General features: G+C 46.4%; 1 protein-coding gene across 1 annotated transcript in view; it reads right to left on the bottom strand.

The window, feature by feature from the left end:
* nectin3b (nectin cell adhesion molecule 3b) overlaps positions 1-21777 on the bottom strand; it is a 62431-nt gene that overhangs the window by 14999 nt on the left and 25655 nt on the right. Inside the window, exons 2-3 of the mRNA XM_063011768.1 lie at positions 11661-12008; positions 5070-5369 (exon numbers count right to left, since the gene is read on the bottom strand). Of these exons, the coding sequence (XP_062867838.1) occupies positions 5070-5369; positions 11661-12008 (648 nt within the window). The remainder of the gene's footprint in view (positions 1-5069; positions 5370-11660; positions 12009-21777) is intronic.

Raw genomic sequence — 21777 nt, 5'->3', positions numbered from 1 at the left:
AGTTTTTCCTTGCCACAGTCGCCCTCGGCTTGCTCAACAGGGGCTTTTGTATCTGTCGGTCCTGGATTTTGTAAAGTTGCTTTGAGACAATGTCTATTGTAAAAAACGCTATATAAATAAATTTGACTTGACCTGACCTTTGTATTGCCGGGCACTGATTTGGATGGCCCAGTTCATTTCGAATTCCTTTAAATCGAGCTTTTCTTCATGTCTTTTTTTGAGCTCGCTTTGTGCACGGGGGTACAGTCATACTGGAACAGGGAAGGACCTTCCCTAAACTGTTGCTGCAAAGTTGGAAGCATGTAATTTCCTTTACATTTACATTTTCGGCATTTAGTGGACGCTTTTGTCCAAAGCGACTTACGTTATACAGTCTAAGCAATTCAGTGTTGAGGACCTTGCTTAAGGGCCCAAAAGTGGCAACCTGGCAGTGGTGGGGTTTGAACCAGCAACCTTCTTGCTTACTAGTCCAGTACCTTAACCGCTAGGCTACAACTGCCAAATGATATTGTTGTTGTGTGTGTGGGGGGGGGGAGATGGGGTATTTATACATTAGGAAAGTGGTCATAATGTTATAATAATGTTGTGTTGGTCCCCCTTTTGCTGCCAAAACATCCCTGACCCATCAAGGCATAGACTCCACTAGACCCCTGAAGGTGTGCTGTGGTATCTGGCACCAATATTTTGGCATCATGCAGACCACACAAGCCTCAGTGAGACTTGGCCGTCCATGACCCTGTCGCCAGTTTACCACTGTTCCTTCCCTGGACCACTTTTGATAGATACTGACCACTGCAGACCGGGACACACCCCACAAGAGCTGCAGTTTTGGAGATGCTCTGACCCAGTCGTCTAGCCATCACAATCTGGCCCTCGTCAAACTCGCTCAGATCCTCACGCTCGCCCATTTTTCCTGCTTCTAACATCAACTCTGAGGATAAAATGTTCACTTGCTGTCTAATATATCCCCCCCACTAACAGGTGCTGTGATGAAGAGATAATCAGTGTTATTACCGGTCAGTGGTCATAATGTTATGCCTAGTTGGTGTATTATACCTGTTTGCAACTGTTGTGGCTGAAACACATGAATTGAATTTAAAAATTAGAAGGTGTCCCAATACTTTTGTCCACACAGTGTAGATTAGTTAAACATGTTAAAACGTGTAATGCGCTTGAGTAACACAGAGCCTCTCTTAAAACTTTAGGCTATAATTAAAGTCGCCGTGTCGTGCTAGAGCGAGAGGCGCTACAGGAACTTAGCCAGGACAAATTCTGCAGCGGCGGTTCAAAATGACGTTCCCAGAAATAGCAGCGCGACTGCTGCAGCGGTATTAAAGGCTACGTTCTAAATATCAGCCTCTGTGTGGGGAAACACTTATAAGGAGGTGAAGCTGTTTCCTAAAACATCGAATATACTGTACACTGATCAGCCATAACATTAAAACCACCTCCTTGTTTCTACACTCACTGTCCATTTTATCAGCTCCACTTACCATATAGGAGCACTTTGTAGTTCTACAATTACTGACTGTAGTCCTTCTGTTACGTGCTTAGTTAGCCCCCTTTCATGCTGTTCTTCAATGGTCAGGACCCCCACAGGACCACCACAGAGCAGGTATTATTTAGGTGGTGGATGATTCTCAGCACTGCAGTGACACTGACATGTTGGTGGTGTGTTAGTGTGTGTTGTGCTGGTATGAGTGGATCAGACACAGCAGCGCTGCTGGAGTTTTTAAACTGGACTGAGAATCGTCCACCAACCAAATATATCCAGCCAACAGCGCCCCGTGGGCAGCGTCCTGTGACCACTGATGAAGGTCTAGAAGATGACCGACTCAACCAGCAGCAATAGATGAGCGATCGTCTCTGACTTTACATCTACAAGGTGGATCGACTAGGTAGGAGTGTCTAATAGAGTGGACAGTGAGTGGACACGGTGTTTAAATACTCCAGCAGCGCTGCTGTGTCTGATCCACTCATACCAGCACAACACACACTAACACACCAGCACCGTGTCAGTGTCACTGCAGTGCTGAGAATGATCCACCACCTAAATAATACCTGCTCTGTGGTGGTCCTGTGGGGGTCCTGACCATTGAAGAACAGCAAGAAAGGGGGCTAACAAAGCATGTAGAGAAACAGATGGACTACAGTCAGTAATTGTAGAACTACAAAGTGCTTCTATATGGTAAGTGGAGCTGATAAAATGGACAGTGAGTGTAGAAACAAGGAGGTGGTTTTAATGTTATGGCTGATCAGTGTAAGAGAAGCTCAAGTTCAGAATATTTTGACTTTTACTCGAGTGCTTTTATTCGAGGCATCCCAGCAATCCTACAGCAATTCAGTTAGCAATTGCTTAGTCAAAATGTCCACATGTAAAGCAGCTAAAAACACTCGAGTAACTGAGTCCAATTTTCGTATTTAAAACCGTCGCTGGATGTTCTAGGTTTACATTCAACTATTAAGGTAGCTGTGCTGTGTGTTGTAGCTTCCAGAATGCCAGAGGGGATTCCTCATAACTGCTGTAATTACCACCTTTGCTGGCTGATCGATTGCCTGCACATAGACGGGGAATAACGGAGATCGATGCGTGAATCTCCGTGCACGATACGGATCTCCAAATGAACCCAGCTTATGCAGGTGAAAAGAAGCGCTCGGTAATGCACACGTGTCGGAGGGGGCGTGTTAGTCACGGCTCTCCTCGATCAGGAGTACAGGTCAGCCGCAGCAGAGGAAGCGAATTGTGATCAGGTAATTGGATATGACTAAACTGGAAGGAAAATTGTGGGAAAGATGCAAAACGTGCTGATTTCAGGAACATAATGAATCGTTATGGACAGGTTATTTTGCTGCTCGTTCCCAGCAGTACCTGGTGTTTGACCTCTGGCTGTTGGAACGTTCCCGCCGCTGCGTCGGGACTTGGGTCCTGCAGTAATGCAGAGCTCCTCTCCAGACTCTCAGAAGTTAGATTTGGGCTCCTCTCAGAACCCCGGAGAGAGGGAAGGGTGGGGCGACAGTAAGAGCCTCTTGATTGCTGAAGTGTGCTCGGGGAGAGGGAGTGAATGACTGAACCTTACATCACTCCCAACCTCCCCTCTGTCTCTGCTTCCTCTTATTATATGTATATTTTATAAGCGTTCTCTCTCTCTCTCTCTCTCTTAAGCACAGGACTGCATGTGATAGACCAGGAATAGGAACACTCATGTTAATTATCTGAATCCCACATAAAGCTTACTCGACTGTGGCAAGACCATAGCCATGAATTTAATGAGCACTGGGGGGGCAGAAAGGGATAGAACAGACACAGAACAGACACAGAACAGCCACAGAAAAAGACAGAACAGGCACAGAAAGAGCACAGAATGGGCATAGAACGGGCAAAAAAAGAGCACAGACCGGGCAAAGAAAGGGTACAGAATGGGCAAAGAAAGGGCATAGACTGGGCATAGAAAGAGCACAGACCGGGCAAAGAATGGGCACAGACCGGGCAAAAAAAGGGCACAGACCGAGCATAGAAAGAGCACAGAATGGGCAAAGAAAGGGCATAGACTGGGCATAGAACAGGCACAGAAAGGGCACAGACCGGGCAAAGAAAGGGCACAGACCGGGCAAAGAAAGGGCACAGACCGGGCAAAGAAAGGGCACAGACCGGGCAAAGAAAGAGCACAGAATGGGCAAAGAAAGGGCATAGACTGGGCATAGAACGGGCAAAGAAAGGGCACAGAACAGGCACAGAAAGGGCACAGACCGGGCAAAGAAAGGGCACAGACCGGGCAAAGAATGGGCACAGACCGGGCAAAGAATGGGCACAGACCAGGCAAAGAATGGGCACAGACCGGGCAAAGAAAGGGCACAGACCGGGCAAAGAATGGGCACAGACCGGGCAAAGAAAGGGCACAGACCGGGCAAAGAATGGGCACAGACCGGGCAAAGAATGGGCACAGACCGGGCAAAGAAAGAGCACAGAATGGGCATAGAACGGGCAAAGAAAAAGCATAGAATGGGCAAAGGAAGGGCACAGACTGGGCATAGAATGGGCACAGATAAGGCACAGAACAGGCACAGAACTGGGGGTGTGTTCGGAAAGCTAGCTCTCTCTACATAGACGCATTTTACGTCGTCCTGTGCTGCGCTCCCGAGAAGGAGGCTGTTCCAAATCCTAGATGCCTTAAAATCCTCACTTCTGAGGCATCTTATTATTTTATGTTATTTTGGCTCAAGAACGAGTGAGCATCCGACGCTGCCTTAGTGATCAAGGCAATCCCAGAATTCATTGCGGGTCGGGTGCTCTTCTCTCACAGAAAAATAAACATGGCTGACGGGGCGGAGAAACGAATGGAGTTATTATCAAACGTAAATAAAACATTACTGATTTTTAACTTGTATAAACTTGTACCGAGTGTTTTTATTTGCAAGTTCGGGCTTGTCAGGAAATGTAACCGTTATCGGTACATGAAGGAAGGTGTTATATTGACGTTAGCGTGCTGTGCTACCTCAGTTTATTGGTTTTAATTGCAAGATGCTAAATGCTAAGCGCGAAATGCTAAACCCGATGGAATCGCTATCTAAGTAGTGCGTTCGAATAACCTGCCTTTTAAGTCACTAACTTATTAGAATCCTCTCTACTAAGGCGGCTGCCTATGTAGACAGTAAGACAGCAAGGCAGCTCACTAGCTTTTCAAACACACCCGAGTACTGTAAGCGGAGCTAATGTAAGAGTTCAGACTGCTGATTTGAGACCCTCAGTGGGCATGTGCCAGCTAGGTTTACAAATAAACTTTGTAGCTTTAATAGCGTGCACTCCACTGGGAAACCTTTCTATAATAGTTAGGAGTGTGTCTGTGGGAATTTGTGCCCATTTAGTCAATAGAATCAGTGAGGTCAGGTACTGATGTTCAATTCATCCCAAAAGCATTGGGTTCACCATGGCTGTGCTCAGGGGCGTAATCATGCTAAAAGAAAGAGGGGACTTCCCCAAACTGTTGCTATTCAACATATTCCCCTTATATACTACCTCCAGAAAGAGGAGGAAAAGCCCGACCTCCATCGTATTTCACAGTAACACTCACATTGTACGTTGATGGTGTACGGGATCCTGAATTCGCTCTGCAGGGCGGGGTGCTTCACCACACAGGTGAGGATGTGGCCCTGGGCGTGGCGTACGGGTTGCCAGGTGTAATGCACCTGCGTGGTGGTGGTGCCGTTGGCCTCCTCCTGCATGTGCGTCTCCGGCTTGCCGTAGAGATCCGTCTGCCAGGAGACCTCGGCCGGAGGACGGGCACGTTCGGCGATGCAGGTGGCCACTGTGGTGAGGTTTCCTCCGTCTAACAGGGGCGTGGAGCCGGCCGATACGTACACCTTCGGTTCCACTGAGAGAGAGAGAGAGAGAGAGAGAGAGAGAGAGAGAGAGAGAGAGAGAGAGAGAAATTAAAGACTGATATTAATTTTACTCAGAGGTGGAAAGAGTACTAAAATATTGTACTCAAGTAAAAGTACTATTACTTTAATGAATTTTTACTTAAGTACGAGTAAAGTTACTAGTCTAAAAATCTACTCCAGTAAAAAGTAACTCGTTTAAAATGTACTCAGAGTAAACATTACTTAGTTACTTTTTTAGCAGGTGGGCGTGTCTCTCCTGTGTAATGCAAACAGGACAATTGGATATAAATCTCACAATAGTTGTTTTTTATTAAAATATAATAGAAAAAAAAACATGTTGATACAACATTTAAAACATTTAGGGATGTGTAATGTGTAATTGTAGTCCCATAAAACTTTTTCAAACTGTATAACCACTAGTGATGTGTCGTAGAATGATTCGATTCTATTGAACGGCCCTTTAAAATGAAACAAAGAAACCGAGTCGCGCTTCTGGGAGTCGTTTTATATATATACGGCTCTTTAAAAGGAACCGAGCAAAAAGATCCGACTCCCCATCGCAGAATTCACTGCAGCAGTTTCACAGACGCAATTTCTTTTAGCGTTTTTTTTTACTTAGTAACGGATGTTATTTAAAATGTAGTGAATTACAATCCTTAATACAAAACATACTTAAGTAAAAGTAAAATTACAGGCTGTAAAATGTACTTTAAAAAATACAAGTACACAAAAAAACTACTCAATTACAGTAACGCGAGTAAATGTAACGTTACTTTCCACCTCTGATTTTACTGCACTTCTTTAAACAACAGGTTATTCTGAATTTTATTTCCTTTTATTTCTACTGCTGCATTACTCTTGTCAGGGTCGCAGTGGGCCCGGTGTCCCTGGTGCAATGCAGGAACACATCCCGGACCCCAGACGTAGCCAGTTTGTTAATTAACATAAACATTATTACATTCATGGCATTTAGTCTGCACTTTTATCCAAAGCAATTACAATTGTGACTGATACAGTGCAAGTAATTGAGGGTTAAGGGCCTTGCCCAAGGGCCCAACAGTGGCAACTTGATAGGGATTAGAGGAGACTTAACTGGCAACTAGGACTAAAACGATTCCTCGAGAAACTCGAGTAATTCGATTACTAAAAATCACGCATTGAGGCATCGTTTAATCCATACGACTATGTACAGCTCAGTGTTTCGCACTTTTGCACAACGCGTTTACGCTGTGTGCAGGTGACATGAAGAAGCTGAGGGCTGCATCCCAAATCTCATACTTAAACAGGACTTAATCCGGGTACTTTTCACGTACAGTTCAATGAATACTACGTATTTCTACACGCTCGCCGCTCCTGCGTACTGTTCAGTATAGAAGTGTGATTTGAAACACAGCCAAGATATGACAGCGCAGACTGCAAGATAGAGAAAGAGAGAAAATAGCGAAGGGCGAACAGAGGAAACCACAGAAAGGTTGCGATCATTTTAAGCTGGAAAAAAACAAAAACTCAGAACATCCACATGCATTTTTGAAAACTTAGGCAAACACACACGTACACGCACACACACACACCAAATCTACCTCATCTAGGAGATACAATCCTGACAGAACCTCCTACAAACGCCACAGCCTCCCAACTAAATATTAAAGCTTTATGTTCTGCGTGAGCTGTAGCTGAAGCTTATGTTTATGTATTATTGTTTATTGTTATTTATGCCTTAGTTTTAGGTTGCCTGTATACATTTTAAAAGTAATCTGATTTATTTTTGTTTTTGCATTTTAAAAATGTTCTCTTTAAACTGTCCTGTATTCAAGGAATAAAAATGTGCAGTTTGTTCCGAGATGCTTCTTATTTAATCTTATACGTATTTATTTTTGCTCTTTATTAAAGTATTTCTTATCCGATTACTCGATTAATCGCTGGAATAATCGGTAGAATACGCGATTACAAAAATAATCGATAGTTGCAGCCCTACTGGCAACCTTCTGAATACTAGTCCAGTGCCCTAACCACTGAGCTACCACTGCTCTAACCTAAGGCTTCATGCACAGAAACTTAAAACAAAGTCAACTACAGAAGTCAATTCATGTACATTTGGGCCTTTGGTGCACATTTTGATCACAATTGGGACTTACCAAAACTTTTGACACCAATACTTCCAGTTGCCAGCAGAATAATACACCAATACACATTATGACCACCTTTCTAATGTTGTGTTGGCCCCCCTTTTGCTGCAAAAACAGCCCTGACTGAAGGTGTGCTGTGGTATCTGGCACCAAGATGTGCCATCTGCTCGTCTGTTGGATCAGACCACACGGGCCTCACTGAGCCTTGGCCGCCCATGATCCTGTCGCCGGTTTACCGCTGTTCCTTCCTTGGACCACTTTTGATAGATACTGACCACTGCAGACCGGGTTTTGGAGATGCTGTGACCCAGTCGTCTAGCCATCACAATCTGGCCCTCGTCAAACTCACTCAGATCCTCACGCTCGCCCATTTTTCTGCTTCTAACATCAACTCTGAGGATAAAATGTTCACTTGCTGCCTAATATATCCCCCCCACTAACAGGTGCCGTGATGAAGAGATAATCAGTGTTATTACCTGTCAGTGGTCATAATGTTATGCCTCGTCTGTGTATATACACTGGTTTCCTTTTGTCTCCTATTCATAAGAGCATCATAAGAGCATCCAAGCTCATTTCATTTCAGATCTGCGACAACCTCAATCGCTTCTGTGACTTGTTGCTTATTACATATATCAGAACTGTGTGGGATGTTTAGAACCCGGTAGGGACCTCTAACCTGCTCATTATAAACGTCCTTATTGGGATTGTACTGGACAGTAACACACACCTACACACGCACACACCTACACACACAGATCATTAATCTGGGTCTCGTTAGGAAGGGAAAATCACCGAACTGCCCAGACTTCAGCCCTGGACTCGTACTGGTGAAGAATGGGGTGTGGAGCGCATCCTGCAGTATTCTGTCTTACCTAAATATCAGGGGGCTGGGATATACACACACACACACACACACACACACACACACACACACACACACACACACACACACACACACACACACACACACACACTCCTTTGCTGCAGACTTTACCTTGCCTCATTGAGTCAGCTTTGTTTCTCGTTCTTCACCGCCTTGCCCCACTCACCACCTCCGCCTCCCTGATGCACCCCTCGCATTCCTGCCTGACCTTCAGTCCATGTGTTAACCTTGCAGGACTGAATGTATACGTGTGTGTGTGTGTGTGTGTGTGTGTGTGTGTGTAATGACATACACACGTGCCTGGCGTACATACACAAGCATGTACCAGGCACGGCTGGTGTTACACCAACTCCCTTGACCCTGGATCATAATGGTGCTGTAAAAATAGAAAAGCATCTTTATGCACAACACACACACACACACACACACACGGGCACAGACATTCCTCGGGCTCTAATAATAGCTCCCCCTCCCCTGGTCCCTGTTCACCAGGGCTACGCACTCCCGTTTCTTTTATCGTCTGATCTTTATCATCTTTCCATCAGCTGCTGTATTCAAGGATCACTTTTATTAAACTGTCATCGGTCAGTGACGCATCCCCGCGTCTCTTTTTGTAGCCCCCGTTTCTGTTTTTCCGTGCCAAATTCCTGCACGTTATGATGCATTATTAATAAACTGAACCCTCTGTGCTGTGCCGTCTCTGTGCCCACACGCTCGGGGCTCAGTTTAGCTCTGTGCGCCGAGGTGCAGCCGAGCAGATGGGACGCAGAAGAAAAAAATGACGTCATGTTATTCCAGGGAAGTGCTCGCTCATCACGCACACACACACACGCACAAACACACGCGCACACACACACACACACACACACACACACACACACACACAGGCGCACACACACACACACACACACCAGCATCCTTCTGCGTTCAGTGTGAACACACGTGGAACTCGTCACGACACTCGAGCTCTAATAGTAGCGAGTCACGCTCAGAGAGCCGGAGCATGTGATCGTTTCTCATCCAGACTAACAGAGCAGGGGCTGAACGAGGTAGACGTGGGTCCAGACGTGGGTCCAGACGGACGGATGAGGGATGAATGAGGGACGCGTGCGGATGGCAGCGCGGCGGCCCTGAGAGTCAACGCGTGCCTGATTTATGATTTATGATCAGCACCTGCTGCACTGAGGCCAGGACATGAACACGTGTTTATAGTCAGAGTCAAAAGTTTACATACGCTTGTAAAGCACATGCATGACATGATTTTATGTAGTGTTATGTATAGTATTATGTACACGTATACTGTTACGTGTTGTGTTTGTATATTTTTACGTATAGTTGTGTATGTACATTTGTATGTATATGTACATTGTTATGTATACTGTTATGTATATGTGTATTTTACTTATTTATTGTTAAGTATAGTTACATGTATATGTTTACTGTTATGGATACATATATTAAATGTATATGTATAGTATTATGTACACGTATACTGTTACGTGTTGTGTTTGTATATTTTTACATATTAAGTATTAAGTATATGTATATTGTTATGTATATTTTATTTATATTGTTATGTACTGTATATATACATTTCATTTATGTATATTGTTAAATATATGGATATTGTTATGTATAGTTACATTTCATGTATCTGTTTGTTCTATGTATATGTTTACTGTTATGTATATTCCATTTATAATGTACAGTACATTTTATGTATATTATATGTATATTGTTATATATATTGTATATATATATATATATATATATATATATATATATATATATACACCAATCAGCGATAACATTAAAACCACCTCCTTGTTTCTACACACTGTCCATTTTATCAGCTCCACTTACCATATAGAAGCACTTTGTAGTTCTACAATTACTGACTGTAGTCCATCTGTTTCTCTACATGCTTTGTTAGCCCCCTTTCACCCTGTTCTTTAATGGTCAGGACCCCCACAGGACCACCACAGAGCAGGTATTATTTAGGTGGTGGATGATTCTCGGCACTGCAGTGACACTGACATGGTGGTGGTGTGTTAGTGTGTGTTGTGCTGGTATGAGTGGATCAGACACAGCAGCGCTGCTGGACTTTTTAAACACCTCACTGTCACTGCTGGACTGAGAATCATCCACCAACCAAAAATATCCAGCCAACAGCGCCCCGTGGGCAGCGTCCTGTGACCACTGATGAAGGTCTAGAAGATGAGCGACTCAAACAGCAGCAATAGATGAGCGATCGTCTCTGACTTTACATCTACAAGGTGGACCGACTAGGTAGGAGTGTCTAATAGAGTGCACAGTGAGTGGACACGGTATTTTAAAACTCCAGCAGCGCTGCTGTGTCTGATCCACTCATACCAGCACGACACACACTAACACACCACCACCATGTCAGTGTCACTGCAGTGCTGAGAATCATCCACCACCTAAATAATACCTGCTCTGTGGTGGTCCTGACCATTGAAGAACACCATGAAAGGGGGTTAACAAAGTATGTAGAGAAACAGATGGACTACAGTCAGTAATTGTAGAACTACAAAGTGCTCCTATATGGTAAGTGGAGCTGATAAAATGGACAGTGAGTGTAGAAACAAGGAGGTAGTTTTAATGTTATGGCTGATCGGTGTATATTGTTATGTATATTGTTATGTATAGTTACTTCTCATGTATCTGTTTGTTCTATGTATATGTTTATTGTTATGTATATTTCAGGTATAAGGTATATTTTAAGTATATTTTATATATATATTGTTTTATGGGTTCTGGCTCACTGGCCTGGTTCGCAACTCAACAGAATTTGCTGTATCAGATCAGGATTCAGCTCCGCGCCCCCCAAGATTAGTGAACGATTTTATCCAAAATGACTTACAACTGTGAGTGAATACAACGTGGTTCAACAGCAGCAACTTGGCAGGGGTTGGTGATTAAACCAGCAACCTTCTGATTAATACTAGGCTACCACCGCTCTTTGTGTTTGCCCTTGTTTCTTGCTGTCTGGTTGATGAATTCTAAAGAAAGGTGTATAGTGATCTCTCAGTCCGCCACTAGACCGGTATCAAGGCAGTTGTAGACTAGAGGTTAAGATACTGGACTAGTAATCAGAAGATCGCTGGTTTAAGTCCCACCACTGTCGGTTTGTACTGTTGGGCCCTTGAGCAAGGCCCTTAACCCCAAATTGCTTAGACAGTATACTGTCACAGTACTGTAAGTCGCTTTGGATATTATCATGTTATTCACCTGTTGTCGTGAACACTCACCGAGCACACTGAGCGTGGTGGAGGCCTGCGCGTTACCCAGAGGAAAGGTGGCGACCTTGCAGGTGTAGACGGCAGCATCCGCGAATCCCACGTCCCTCAGCACCACGGTGGCGTCGTGGGCGGAGGACGAGTGGAACGACAGGCGCTCCCTGTACTCGGGCGTGATGACTTTGCCGAACACGGGGTTGAAGACGGCTATCGTGCTCCAGCTGGAACCGGATCGTTTCTCCCAGGAGATCTGAGTCAGACTGAGATTAGAGTCCATCTGGAAGCTGCAGCCCAGAGTCACGTTCTTCCCCAAAACACCGCTCACCTTGGGAGGGACCACCACCTGACCACCACACACACCTGAAATACAGAGAAATAAAGAGGTTTTAGGGCAGTTTTAATGGGTCGGTGTGGAGGCGCTCAATGTTCTGAATCCAGAACCAACAGCAATCTGGTCAAGTAAGACGTTTGAGAGCCTAAAATAAGTGGTCACCTAAAACATCCTGACAAACACTAATATCAGCGCTTTTTAAACCGCAGTGTGAAGATAAACAAAGAACCAGAAGGCAAAAACATGAATAAGTCATGTGACGTGTACGGTGTTCTCCTCCTGTATTTACAGTAGCGTGCACATGCTAATGATAGATAAATACTAGCATGGGAATATTAGCACACAGCGCTCCCTATTCACACCGTCCCTCACTTCCTCCCCCTTCAACCACCAGCTTCCTCTCCATCTGCTACCATCAACTACAGGCTCCCCTCCACCACAGTCTCCTCTCCTTCACCAAACAAAAGTCTAACTGTCTGTGTGAGAGGACGGGAGGAGAGAACGAGAAACTACAGAGAGGTCAGAGAGAGAGAGACGCAGCAACGTGAAGCTGTTTTATCACACCATGATACTTCACTTACGCATCAACACACACACACACACACACACACACACACACACACACACACACACACACACACACACTTTAGGATTCCACGGGTTTTCATTACAGAATCAAAAACTGCATCACAAGAGAGTGGCGTCTCCCACACAGATGCCTTTGCATCCAGACGCAGACGCCCTTGTATGCGGAAGTCCTCATACACAGACGCTCTCACACGCAGACGCAGACACACGTGTACGTGGACACGCTACTCGTATGCAGACGCCTTTGCACGCAAACAGCTTCTAATGCAGAGACCCCTGTACACGGATGTGCAGACGCCTTCAAACGCAGACGCCCTTTAACACCTACACACACACTCACATAGACGCACTCACATACAGACACACTCACACAAACAGATGCACACTCACATACAGACACACACACACAGACACACTCACACACACACAGACGCACTCACGCAGGCATTCTCTTCATGTGGTAGCGGGGGGGGGGGGGGGGGGGGGGGGGGGGCAGGAATCAGCTCTGCAGGAAAATGGACGCAGTTCAAATGTGTGTTTTCGGTCTGAATTTCATTCCCACATCTTTTTTGGATCAGTCGTTCGCAGGAGGTTCCGCTCAGACACGAACGTGCACGCACAATCGCCGAGCTCTCCGAGGAACCAGCCGCTCCAGGCTATTGTTATTAAACAAGCGCTTCAGCAGAAATCACATTTAGACCGTCCCCCGTCCCCCCCCCTCACCCCAAATGTCCTCGACCAGACGGGCCGGGTTCGGGGTCTGAAGTTTGTTCTGCAGCTGAACTACGAGTCTGAAGTCGCCGGGTTTGGTTTGGAGGCATCAAAAAAGCAACACAAGTTTATCTGGTGCTGACACTGAAGTGCAGCGGGTAGATCAGGGGGACCTGCTTGTAATCCTAGGCATTTGTCACCATCTGTGAGGTGTTTTGCATGTTCTCCTGTGTGTCTGGGGGGGGGGTTTCCTCACTCAGGCTGCAGATTGGCTGCTGTATATCGTCCCTCGATGTGAGAGAATGGGTGAGTGTGTGATGCCGTCTAATCTACTGCCATCCTGCCCAGCACCTAGTGTTTCTGAAAAGACCCCTGACCCACTGCAACTGTGATCAGGATGGAGCAGCTACTGAAAACCAATAAGAGACAATTGTTTTGCCTTTTAAGGTACTTTTACAGATGAATTTCTGATCCTAAAAGCCAAGGTTGCGGGTTTAAGTCCTACCACTGTTGGACCCCAGAGCAAAGTCCTTGACTCTTGATGGTTTGTATAGTATTCTGCTAGTTGGGTCCATCAAACATAACACTCCTATATCTATCCGGGCATGGGACCTGCACTCGGAGCGCACTGACTAGTGTCCCTCCCAATGGCTTGGCTGTTCCAGCCACCCCCCACCACCCCCCTCGAACATCATGTCCATGCATATGCCCAACCAACAGATAGCGCCACTAAGATTCGAACCCTGGATCCCCAGGTAGCAGCAGTGGGCTAACGTACTTCACCACTACTAAACCCACATCCCCAAAGTACCCATCCTCACCCCCCGTGTGTTTACTTTACGTCAGGATACCCGCGTCCAACAGGATAGCCGACGGCTGACCTCGAGCTGAGAATTGGAACCAGTCCTGCGGGTTTAAGTCCTACCACTGTTGGACCCCTGAGCAAAGTTCTTGACCCTCGACTTCTTGTATAGTATTCTCTTATTTGGGTCTTGGATTTGGGTCTGCATACCAGACCCTTCTTAACACAACACTCCTCTTTCTCTCCGGGCAGGGGACCTGCACTCGGAGCGCACCAACAAGTGTTCCTACCAGGGGCTTGGCTGTTTTAGCCACCCCCCACCACCCCCCTCAGATGTTAGCCAATCATGTCTGTGCGGATGCCCGACCGACTGATTTATTTATTTAGTAGAATTAATAAGTCATGGACAATTTCGTATCTCCAATTCACCTTACTTGCAAGTCTTTGGACTGGGAGAGGAAACCGGAGCGCCCGGAGGAAACCCACACAGACACGGGGAGAACATGCAAACTCCGCACAGAAAGGACCCGGACCGCCCCACTTGGGAATCGAACCCTGGACTGTCTTGCTGTGAGGCGACAGTGCTACCCACCGAGCCACGGTGCTACCCTGACCAGTTGATAGCACAGCTAGGTTTCGAACCCTGGATTTCCAGGTCTCAGTAATAGAGGGCTAGCGTACTTTACCACTGCGCCACCCAAGCACCACTAATTGTGATTTTTTGGGTGATACGGGGCGAGATTACAGAAGCCCGAAGCATCACTACAAAACAACAAGAGCAACACGCCCCGCTGCGTCGAATCCACTCACGCTGAAAGTGCGTAAACCTGATTTTCCCACAGAGCCGTTCTTCCAAACTCATCGCTTCCATATTTATTAGCGTAGGTCGTATAAAGGCGTGTTGTTCTTCACCACGGAGACGACTTTGATCTGCGTCTAAACCCACATCCCCGAAGTACCCATCCTCACCCGCGTGTGTTTACTTTACGTCAGGATACTCGCGTCCAACAGGATAGCCGGCGGCTGACCTCGAGCTGAGAATTGGAAGCAGTCCTCGGTGCGCCGCGGTTCACTCGGTGCAACACTTCAAAGTATCTGGACTGGATGTGTACTTTCCAGTCCGCGGCGGGATTATCCGTGTCGTGTTCCGATCAGCACGCCCTCCGAGCAGAACGGGGGGGCAGTGAGAGAGGGATCGGATTTATGAGAGAAATCGGGAAGCAACTGAAGGACGCCTGGAATGAAGCAGGATAAATAATCGGATGCAGGATCAGGAGCTGCGCTACAGCACTAATCGCAACAAGCTGCCGGGCTGGAGGACGCGAGGGGGGGATCGGATCGGATCCCGTCGTGTTGCTCGGGAACATCATTCTGCATTCTGACGTCAGGGGTGTCCAATCTCGACCTCAACAAGGGCCGGAGGTTGTAACATCAAATTAACTAGAACTAAAATAAGGAAGCTGTAGACTACTGGTTAAGGTACTGGTCCAGTAAACAAAAAGTGCGAGACTGCCACTGTTGGGCCCCTGAGCAAGGCCCTTAACCCTCAGTTACACAGACTGTATACTGTAACTGTAATGTAAGTCACTTTGGTGTTTGGTGCTTTGGCCTAGTGGTTAAGGTACTGGACTAGTAATTTTAGAAAGCCACTGGTTTAAGCCCCACCACTGCAAGACTGCCACTGTTGGGCCCCTGAGCAAGGCCCTTAACCCTCACTTGCTCAGACTGTATACTGTAACCGTAATGTAAATCGCTTTGGTGTAGGCAGTTGTAGCCTAGTGGTTAAGGTACTGGACTAGTAATTTTAGAAAGCCACTGGTTCAAGCCCCACCAATGTCAGGTTGCTGCCGTTAGGCCCCTGAGCAAGGCCCTTAAAGTCCAATTGCTTAGACTGTATACTGTAACAGTACTGTAAGTCGCTTAAATGCCGTAAATGTAATATAATAAATGAACGTTTACAGCGATAGCTTTCAGGCTGGGTGTCTAAAATACAGAGAAAAGCAACCTGTCTGTTGTAAGCAGATAAGAAACAACAGTTAGCACAGAATGGAGGTTCCAGAGTCCAACACCCAATGTGATGTGGCTAAAGCAGTATAAAGGGAGGCCCACAGTTCTGTTCCATGTTCTTCTTCAGATACACTGCTGTAGGAACCCACGATCATGCCAAAAAATTCTCCAATCCAGTCAACTGTAATCTTTGTTTGACCTTATTTTTCCACAACACAACATTTAAAAATGAGGAAAATAAAACAGGTTTTTAAAAGTGTTTTAGCCACAGCCAGCATACAGCATTAGCCAGCATCTTAAATGATGAAAGAATGAGTCAGCAAAGCAACAGAAGGAAAAAAAACATGATGGAAGGAATGATGGGGCGTCCACGCTTCAGCAGTGTGTATCTCAGACGTTACTGCAGAACAGCGTTGTTGGAGAGACGAGTAAACAAAAGAAGAAAACGGTAAAACATGGTCACACACACACACACACACACACACACACACACACACACACACACACACACACACACACACACACACACACACACACACACACGCTCTGCTTTTCTACATCGCTAAACATGCTAATGTAGCTGTAAGAGAGGAAAACCTGCCGCTGGTCTGTGATCCACCTCGACCCCCTACAGCTACAATCTCATACAGGGTTCCACACCGAGGGCCCCAAACGGAGTCCCCTCAGACCCCACCCTCACAGAGCATCCCTTTAATCCACTGCACACCGGGTCCCTGTCCTCGCCTCACGGGGTGAGATTCAGAATCCTAAAGTGTGGCCGAAAGTATGTGGACACCCAGATATCAAATATCTAAATACCAAAATACCACATGAACTTTTATATCTCATCCAAAACACTCGGTTTAATAAAGTATTACGAAAGAGTATCAAACTAGAGTCCTTTTTGGGGGTCTGGCGTTCTCCTGTTTGGGGGTCTGATGTCCTATTTTTTGGGGTCTGATGCCCTCCTTTTTGAGGTCTGATGTTTACCTATTTGGGGGTCTGATATGCCCTCCTTTTTACAGTCTGATTTTCTCCTTCTTGGGTTCTGACATCCTCCTGTTTGGGGGTCTGATGTCCCACTTTTTGGGGGGTCTGATGTTTACTTTTTTGTGGTCTGGTGTTCTCTTGTTTAGGGGTCTGACCCTCCTTTTTTGGGGTCTGACATCTTTGATTTTTGAAGGTCTGATGTCCTTGATTTTTGGGTGTCTGACGTCCTCCTTTTGGGTGTCTGATGGAGGAGTCTGATGCTCTCCTTCTTGATGTCTGATGTTCTCCTTTTTGGGGTTCGACGCCCTCTTTTTGGAGGTCTGATGTCCTTTTTTGGGGGGTCTGATGCCCTCTTTATTGGTGTCTGACATCCTCCTTTTGGGGAGTCTGTGTCCTCCTTTTTGGGGGTCTGACTTCCCATTTTTTGAGGTCTGATGTTTTCCTTTTTGGAGGTCCGATGTCCTTCATTTTTGGGGGTCTGACATCCTTGATTTTGGGGTCTGACGTCCTTGATTTTTGGGGGTCTGATGTTCTTCTTTAGTGATTTGACATCCTCCTTTTTGGGGTCTGATGTTCTCCTTTCGGGTCTGATCTCCTGTTGGGTGTCTGACATCGTCCTTTATGAGGTTATGGCGATGGCCACCCTATGTGGGATAAAGGACACGCGTGCACACATGCGTGACGCATAAATAACTACCGGTATGAAGGTGAGGACGATTCAGGGCGTCGCTGATGCTGACAGCAAGGACAGCGAGTCCCAGTGGAGAGCATCTATTCTCCATTCTGCTTCAGTCAGCGGTCCTTTCACTCACATTACCCACCTGCGAGGTGTGAGGGTGGAGGGAGCGCGCCACCGCGTGCAGGGGGCCGCGGGGTTAAACACACTTTAGATTCACACAGCGTACTCGGTCACCTTCCAGTCCCTGTGTACGGAGCAGCTACCTCACCCAATCAAACACACCCCACGTTCTTCTGCCATCTCCTGCCACCCTGGTTCTAGTGTTGCTGCCACAAAAAAGCAAGAGCACAAATACTGTATAGGAACTGATGTCCTGATGTCCTCCTTTTTGGGGTCTGATGCCCTCCTGTTTGGGGTCTGATGTTTTCCTTTTTGGGGGTCTGATGTTCTCCTTTTGGAGGTCTGACGTCCTCCTTTTTTGGGGGTCTGACGTCCTCCTTTATGGGGTCTGATGTTCTCCTTCTTGAAGTCTGATGTTTTACTTTTTGGGGGTCTGACATCCCTCTTTTTGGGAGTCTGATATCTTCTTTTGGGGGGTCTGATATCTTCTTGGGTTGATGCCCTCCTTTTGGGTTCTGATGCCCTCCTTTTTTGGGGTCTGATGTCCTACTTTTTGGGGGGTCTGATGTCCTACTTTTTTGGGGTCTGGTGTTCTCCTTTAGGGGGTCTGATGCCCTTCTTTTTTTGGGTGTCTGACGCCCTCTTTCTTGGGGTCTGATTTTTTCTTTTTGGGGGTCTGACGTCCTCCTTTTGGGGTCTGACAACCTCCTTTTTGGGGTCTGATGTCCTCCTTTTGGGGGTCTGATGTCCTCCTTTTGGGGGTCTGACATCTTCCTTCTTGGGGTCTGATTTTTTCCTTTTGGGGGGTCTGATGCCCTCCTTTTTGGGGTCTGATGTCCTTCATTTTGGGGTCTGATGCCCTCCTTTTTGGGGTCTGATGCCCTCCTGTTTGGGAGTCTGATGTTCTCCTTTTGGAGGTCTGACGTCCTCCTTTTTTGGGGGTCTGATGTCCTTCTTTATGGGGTCTGATGCCCTCCTGTTTGGCGTCTGACGTTTTCCTTTTTGGGGTCTGATGCCCTCCTGTTTGGGAGTCTGATGTTTTCCTTTTTGAGGGTCTGACGTCCTCCTGTTTGGGGTCTGACGTTTTCCTTTTTGGGGTCTGATGCCCTCCTGTTTGGGAGTCTGATGTTCTCCTTTTGGAGGTCTGACGTCCTCCTTTTTTGGGGGTCTGATGTCCTTCTTTATGGGGTCTGACGTCCTCCTGTTTGGGGTCTGACGTTTTCCTTTTTGGGGTCTGATACCCTCCTGTTTGGGGTCTGACGTTTTCCTTTTTGGGGTCTGATACCCTCCTGTTTGGGGTCTGACGTTTTCCTTTTTGGGGTCTGATACCCTCCTTTTATAAAGGATACCCGCTGCCCACCACTCCACCCCTACACATACCCACACACTATGGACCTGCAACCATAAACAAGAGTTAGCCTTTGTAATCATTTCCCAAGCCATATCAACGTCCAATCACACGCTCCCATTGTAAGCTGGCCAGACAGGAAGGAAAACACTGGGAACAACAATAACTGTTGGCACCACTGTGCGCCCTGTTGTTCACTTCTCCAAAATAATCCATAGCTACACGAACCCTTGCTCTACATGACCCGAGGTCGACCCTTCCTTCGGCCGCAAGAATACAATGGAGTCTGATTCTACCATCCGGTCACATGGTCTAATCAAAATACGGCACTGCCCGCGCCGGTCTGCCCGCTGCTATTTCGCTGGGCAAACTGGACGTCCAGAAGAATCGCGTCTGTATAGCGTGATCTGTGAAGCGGACAGGAACGTAGGAGAAAGAGCAGACGGAACCCGGCTCCGTTCACGCCCGTCACAGACCTGCGGGAGCCTGAGGGAGGACGACTGGTGCCACGGCGGGCGAGGGAAACAAGGTCATGAGTACAGCTGCGTAAGATCTAAAAGCTGTCTGGCCTTCGAGGGGGGGAACTTATAGCTAATTGATGGCTCACGTACCGAAATATACAGGTCCTGATATACGGGCACAGAGGTGAGAGGTGGGATCATTAGTGTAACCTGAGAGGGCGACGGCGCTGCCACTGAGCTCACAGACCTTCAGCTGCTGGAGTCTCGGTGCAGGAATGCTCGGTGCCCGTTATAAAAAGTCCTCCCTCCACCCCCCGTGGAGACAAATGGTCGTGCCTGGCTCCACACCAGAAACGGCTGAGACCACATTACTGCCGGATAAAACTCCAGTGTTTATTCAGTGAGCCGGTGTTTGTGCTCCAGCGAGAAGCTACCGCATTTCCCAGACTACAGGACTCACTTCTGGCCACTAGTACGTCTGTGATGAGGTTCATCAGGAGACGAATGTTGGAAATCCCCCGAATTTTATCATTTATCAGACGGGTGGAAGGTTTTTGTTCTTTCATTCTGTCTGGGAAACCTAAAGACAGCCTGTGTGTGCATTAACAGAGCCTTTAGTTAACTAAACTGTGTGCGCTCAGCCTTCTTGACCAGCAAGGGTGTCGTGTGCAACCAGCAGTAGGGCTGGGCGATTTTGCCCAAAAAAAAAAAATCTCGATTATTTTACAATTTTCACCGATTGTCGATTACGATTTCGATTTTTTTTGTTCTTGTATAATGCAATTGAAAAAAGACTCACATTCCTTTTTTTTTTTCTTTTTTGCATTTTAATTTAAAAGACTGCAGAAATGAAAAATAGTAACAGCACCACCGATAATGATCCTTTCAAGGAACTCAAACTTTAAAACAATAACTATATAACAATAATGAAAACAAAATAGAAATCTGAATCAGCTACGTCCTTTATAAGAATAACTCACAAACAACTCACTTTAAATAATGTGCAGCAGAACCTCCTTACATTAAGAAAAGTGCAAAACTACAAAAAGTAGTACAACTTCGTTGTGAAGTTTTGCCGATCGGGTTTGCGCTAATGTCTGAATCTAGCCGTTACCGTGTATGATCCTTGTTGTCTTCCGGTTACTGTTTTAGTTTATCCCCTGGTTTTGGACTCTACCTGATTTTGTACACTGATTTTGCCTTTTTAATATTAAACTTTCCCTGATTTATATTCCGCGAGCGTCTGGTCAGTTTCTGCCTCGTGACATGTTGGTATTTTAATTAAAATATAAAGTATGTAAACAATCGCGATTGTCACATTCTAACATCGGGTGAAAACGTTCATTTGAATTAACCAAATTAATCGTGAAAATCGCCCAGGTCACTAGAGCACACAAGGAAATACACTCACTCACTTTCTTAACCGCTTATCCAATCAGGGTCGAGGGGGGTGCTGGAGCCTATCCCAACTTTTCAGTGGGCGCAAGGCACACAGTAACACCGTGGGCGAAACGCCAGTCCATCGCAGGGCAGACACACACACACACACACATACACACACCCATTCACCTATAGGGTAATTCAGTTTCTACAGTTAACCTGACTGCATGTCTTTGGACTGTAAGAGGAAACCGGAGCACCCGGAGGAAACCCACATAGACACGGGGAGAACATGCAAACTCCACACAGAAAGGATCCGGACCACCTTGCCTGGGAATCGAACCCAGGACCCAAGGAAATTCACTATATCCAAATTCACTCATTCATCACTGTCTGGTTTACCACCGCTATATTATATACGGGGTCGTGATAGGTACAATTCAGCAAGCGAAAGGTGAAAACACCCAGGGCAGGTCAACAGTCCATCATAAGGTGCACACACACACACACACACATACACACCCAGGATAACTGTGTATTTCCAGTTAACTTGACTGCACGTCTTTGGACTGTAGGAGGAAAACAAAGCATCCAGAGGAAATCCACATGGACACATTTACATTTTCTGCATTTAGCGGACGCTTTTATCCAAAGCGACTTACAGTACTGTGACAGTATACAGTCTAAGCAACTGAGGGTCAGGGGCCTTGCT

Source organism: Trichomycterus rosablanca, chromosome 16 (genome assembly GCF_030014385.1).
Source record: "Trichomycterus rosablanca isolate fTriRos1 chromosome 16, fTriRos1.hap1, whole genome shotgun sequence".
In the NCBI taxonomy this organism is placed as follows: domain Eukaryota; kingdom Metazoa; phylum Chordata; class Actinopteri; order Siluriformes; family Trichomycteridae; genus Trichomycterus; species Trichomycterus rosablanca.
The sequence above is the reverse complement of the archived record's forward strand: the minus strand, read 5'-3'. Positions and strand labels throughout refer to the sequence as shown.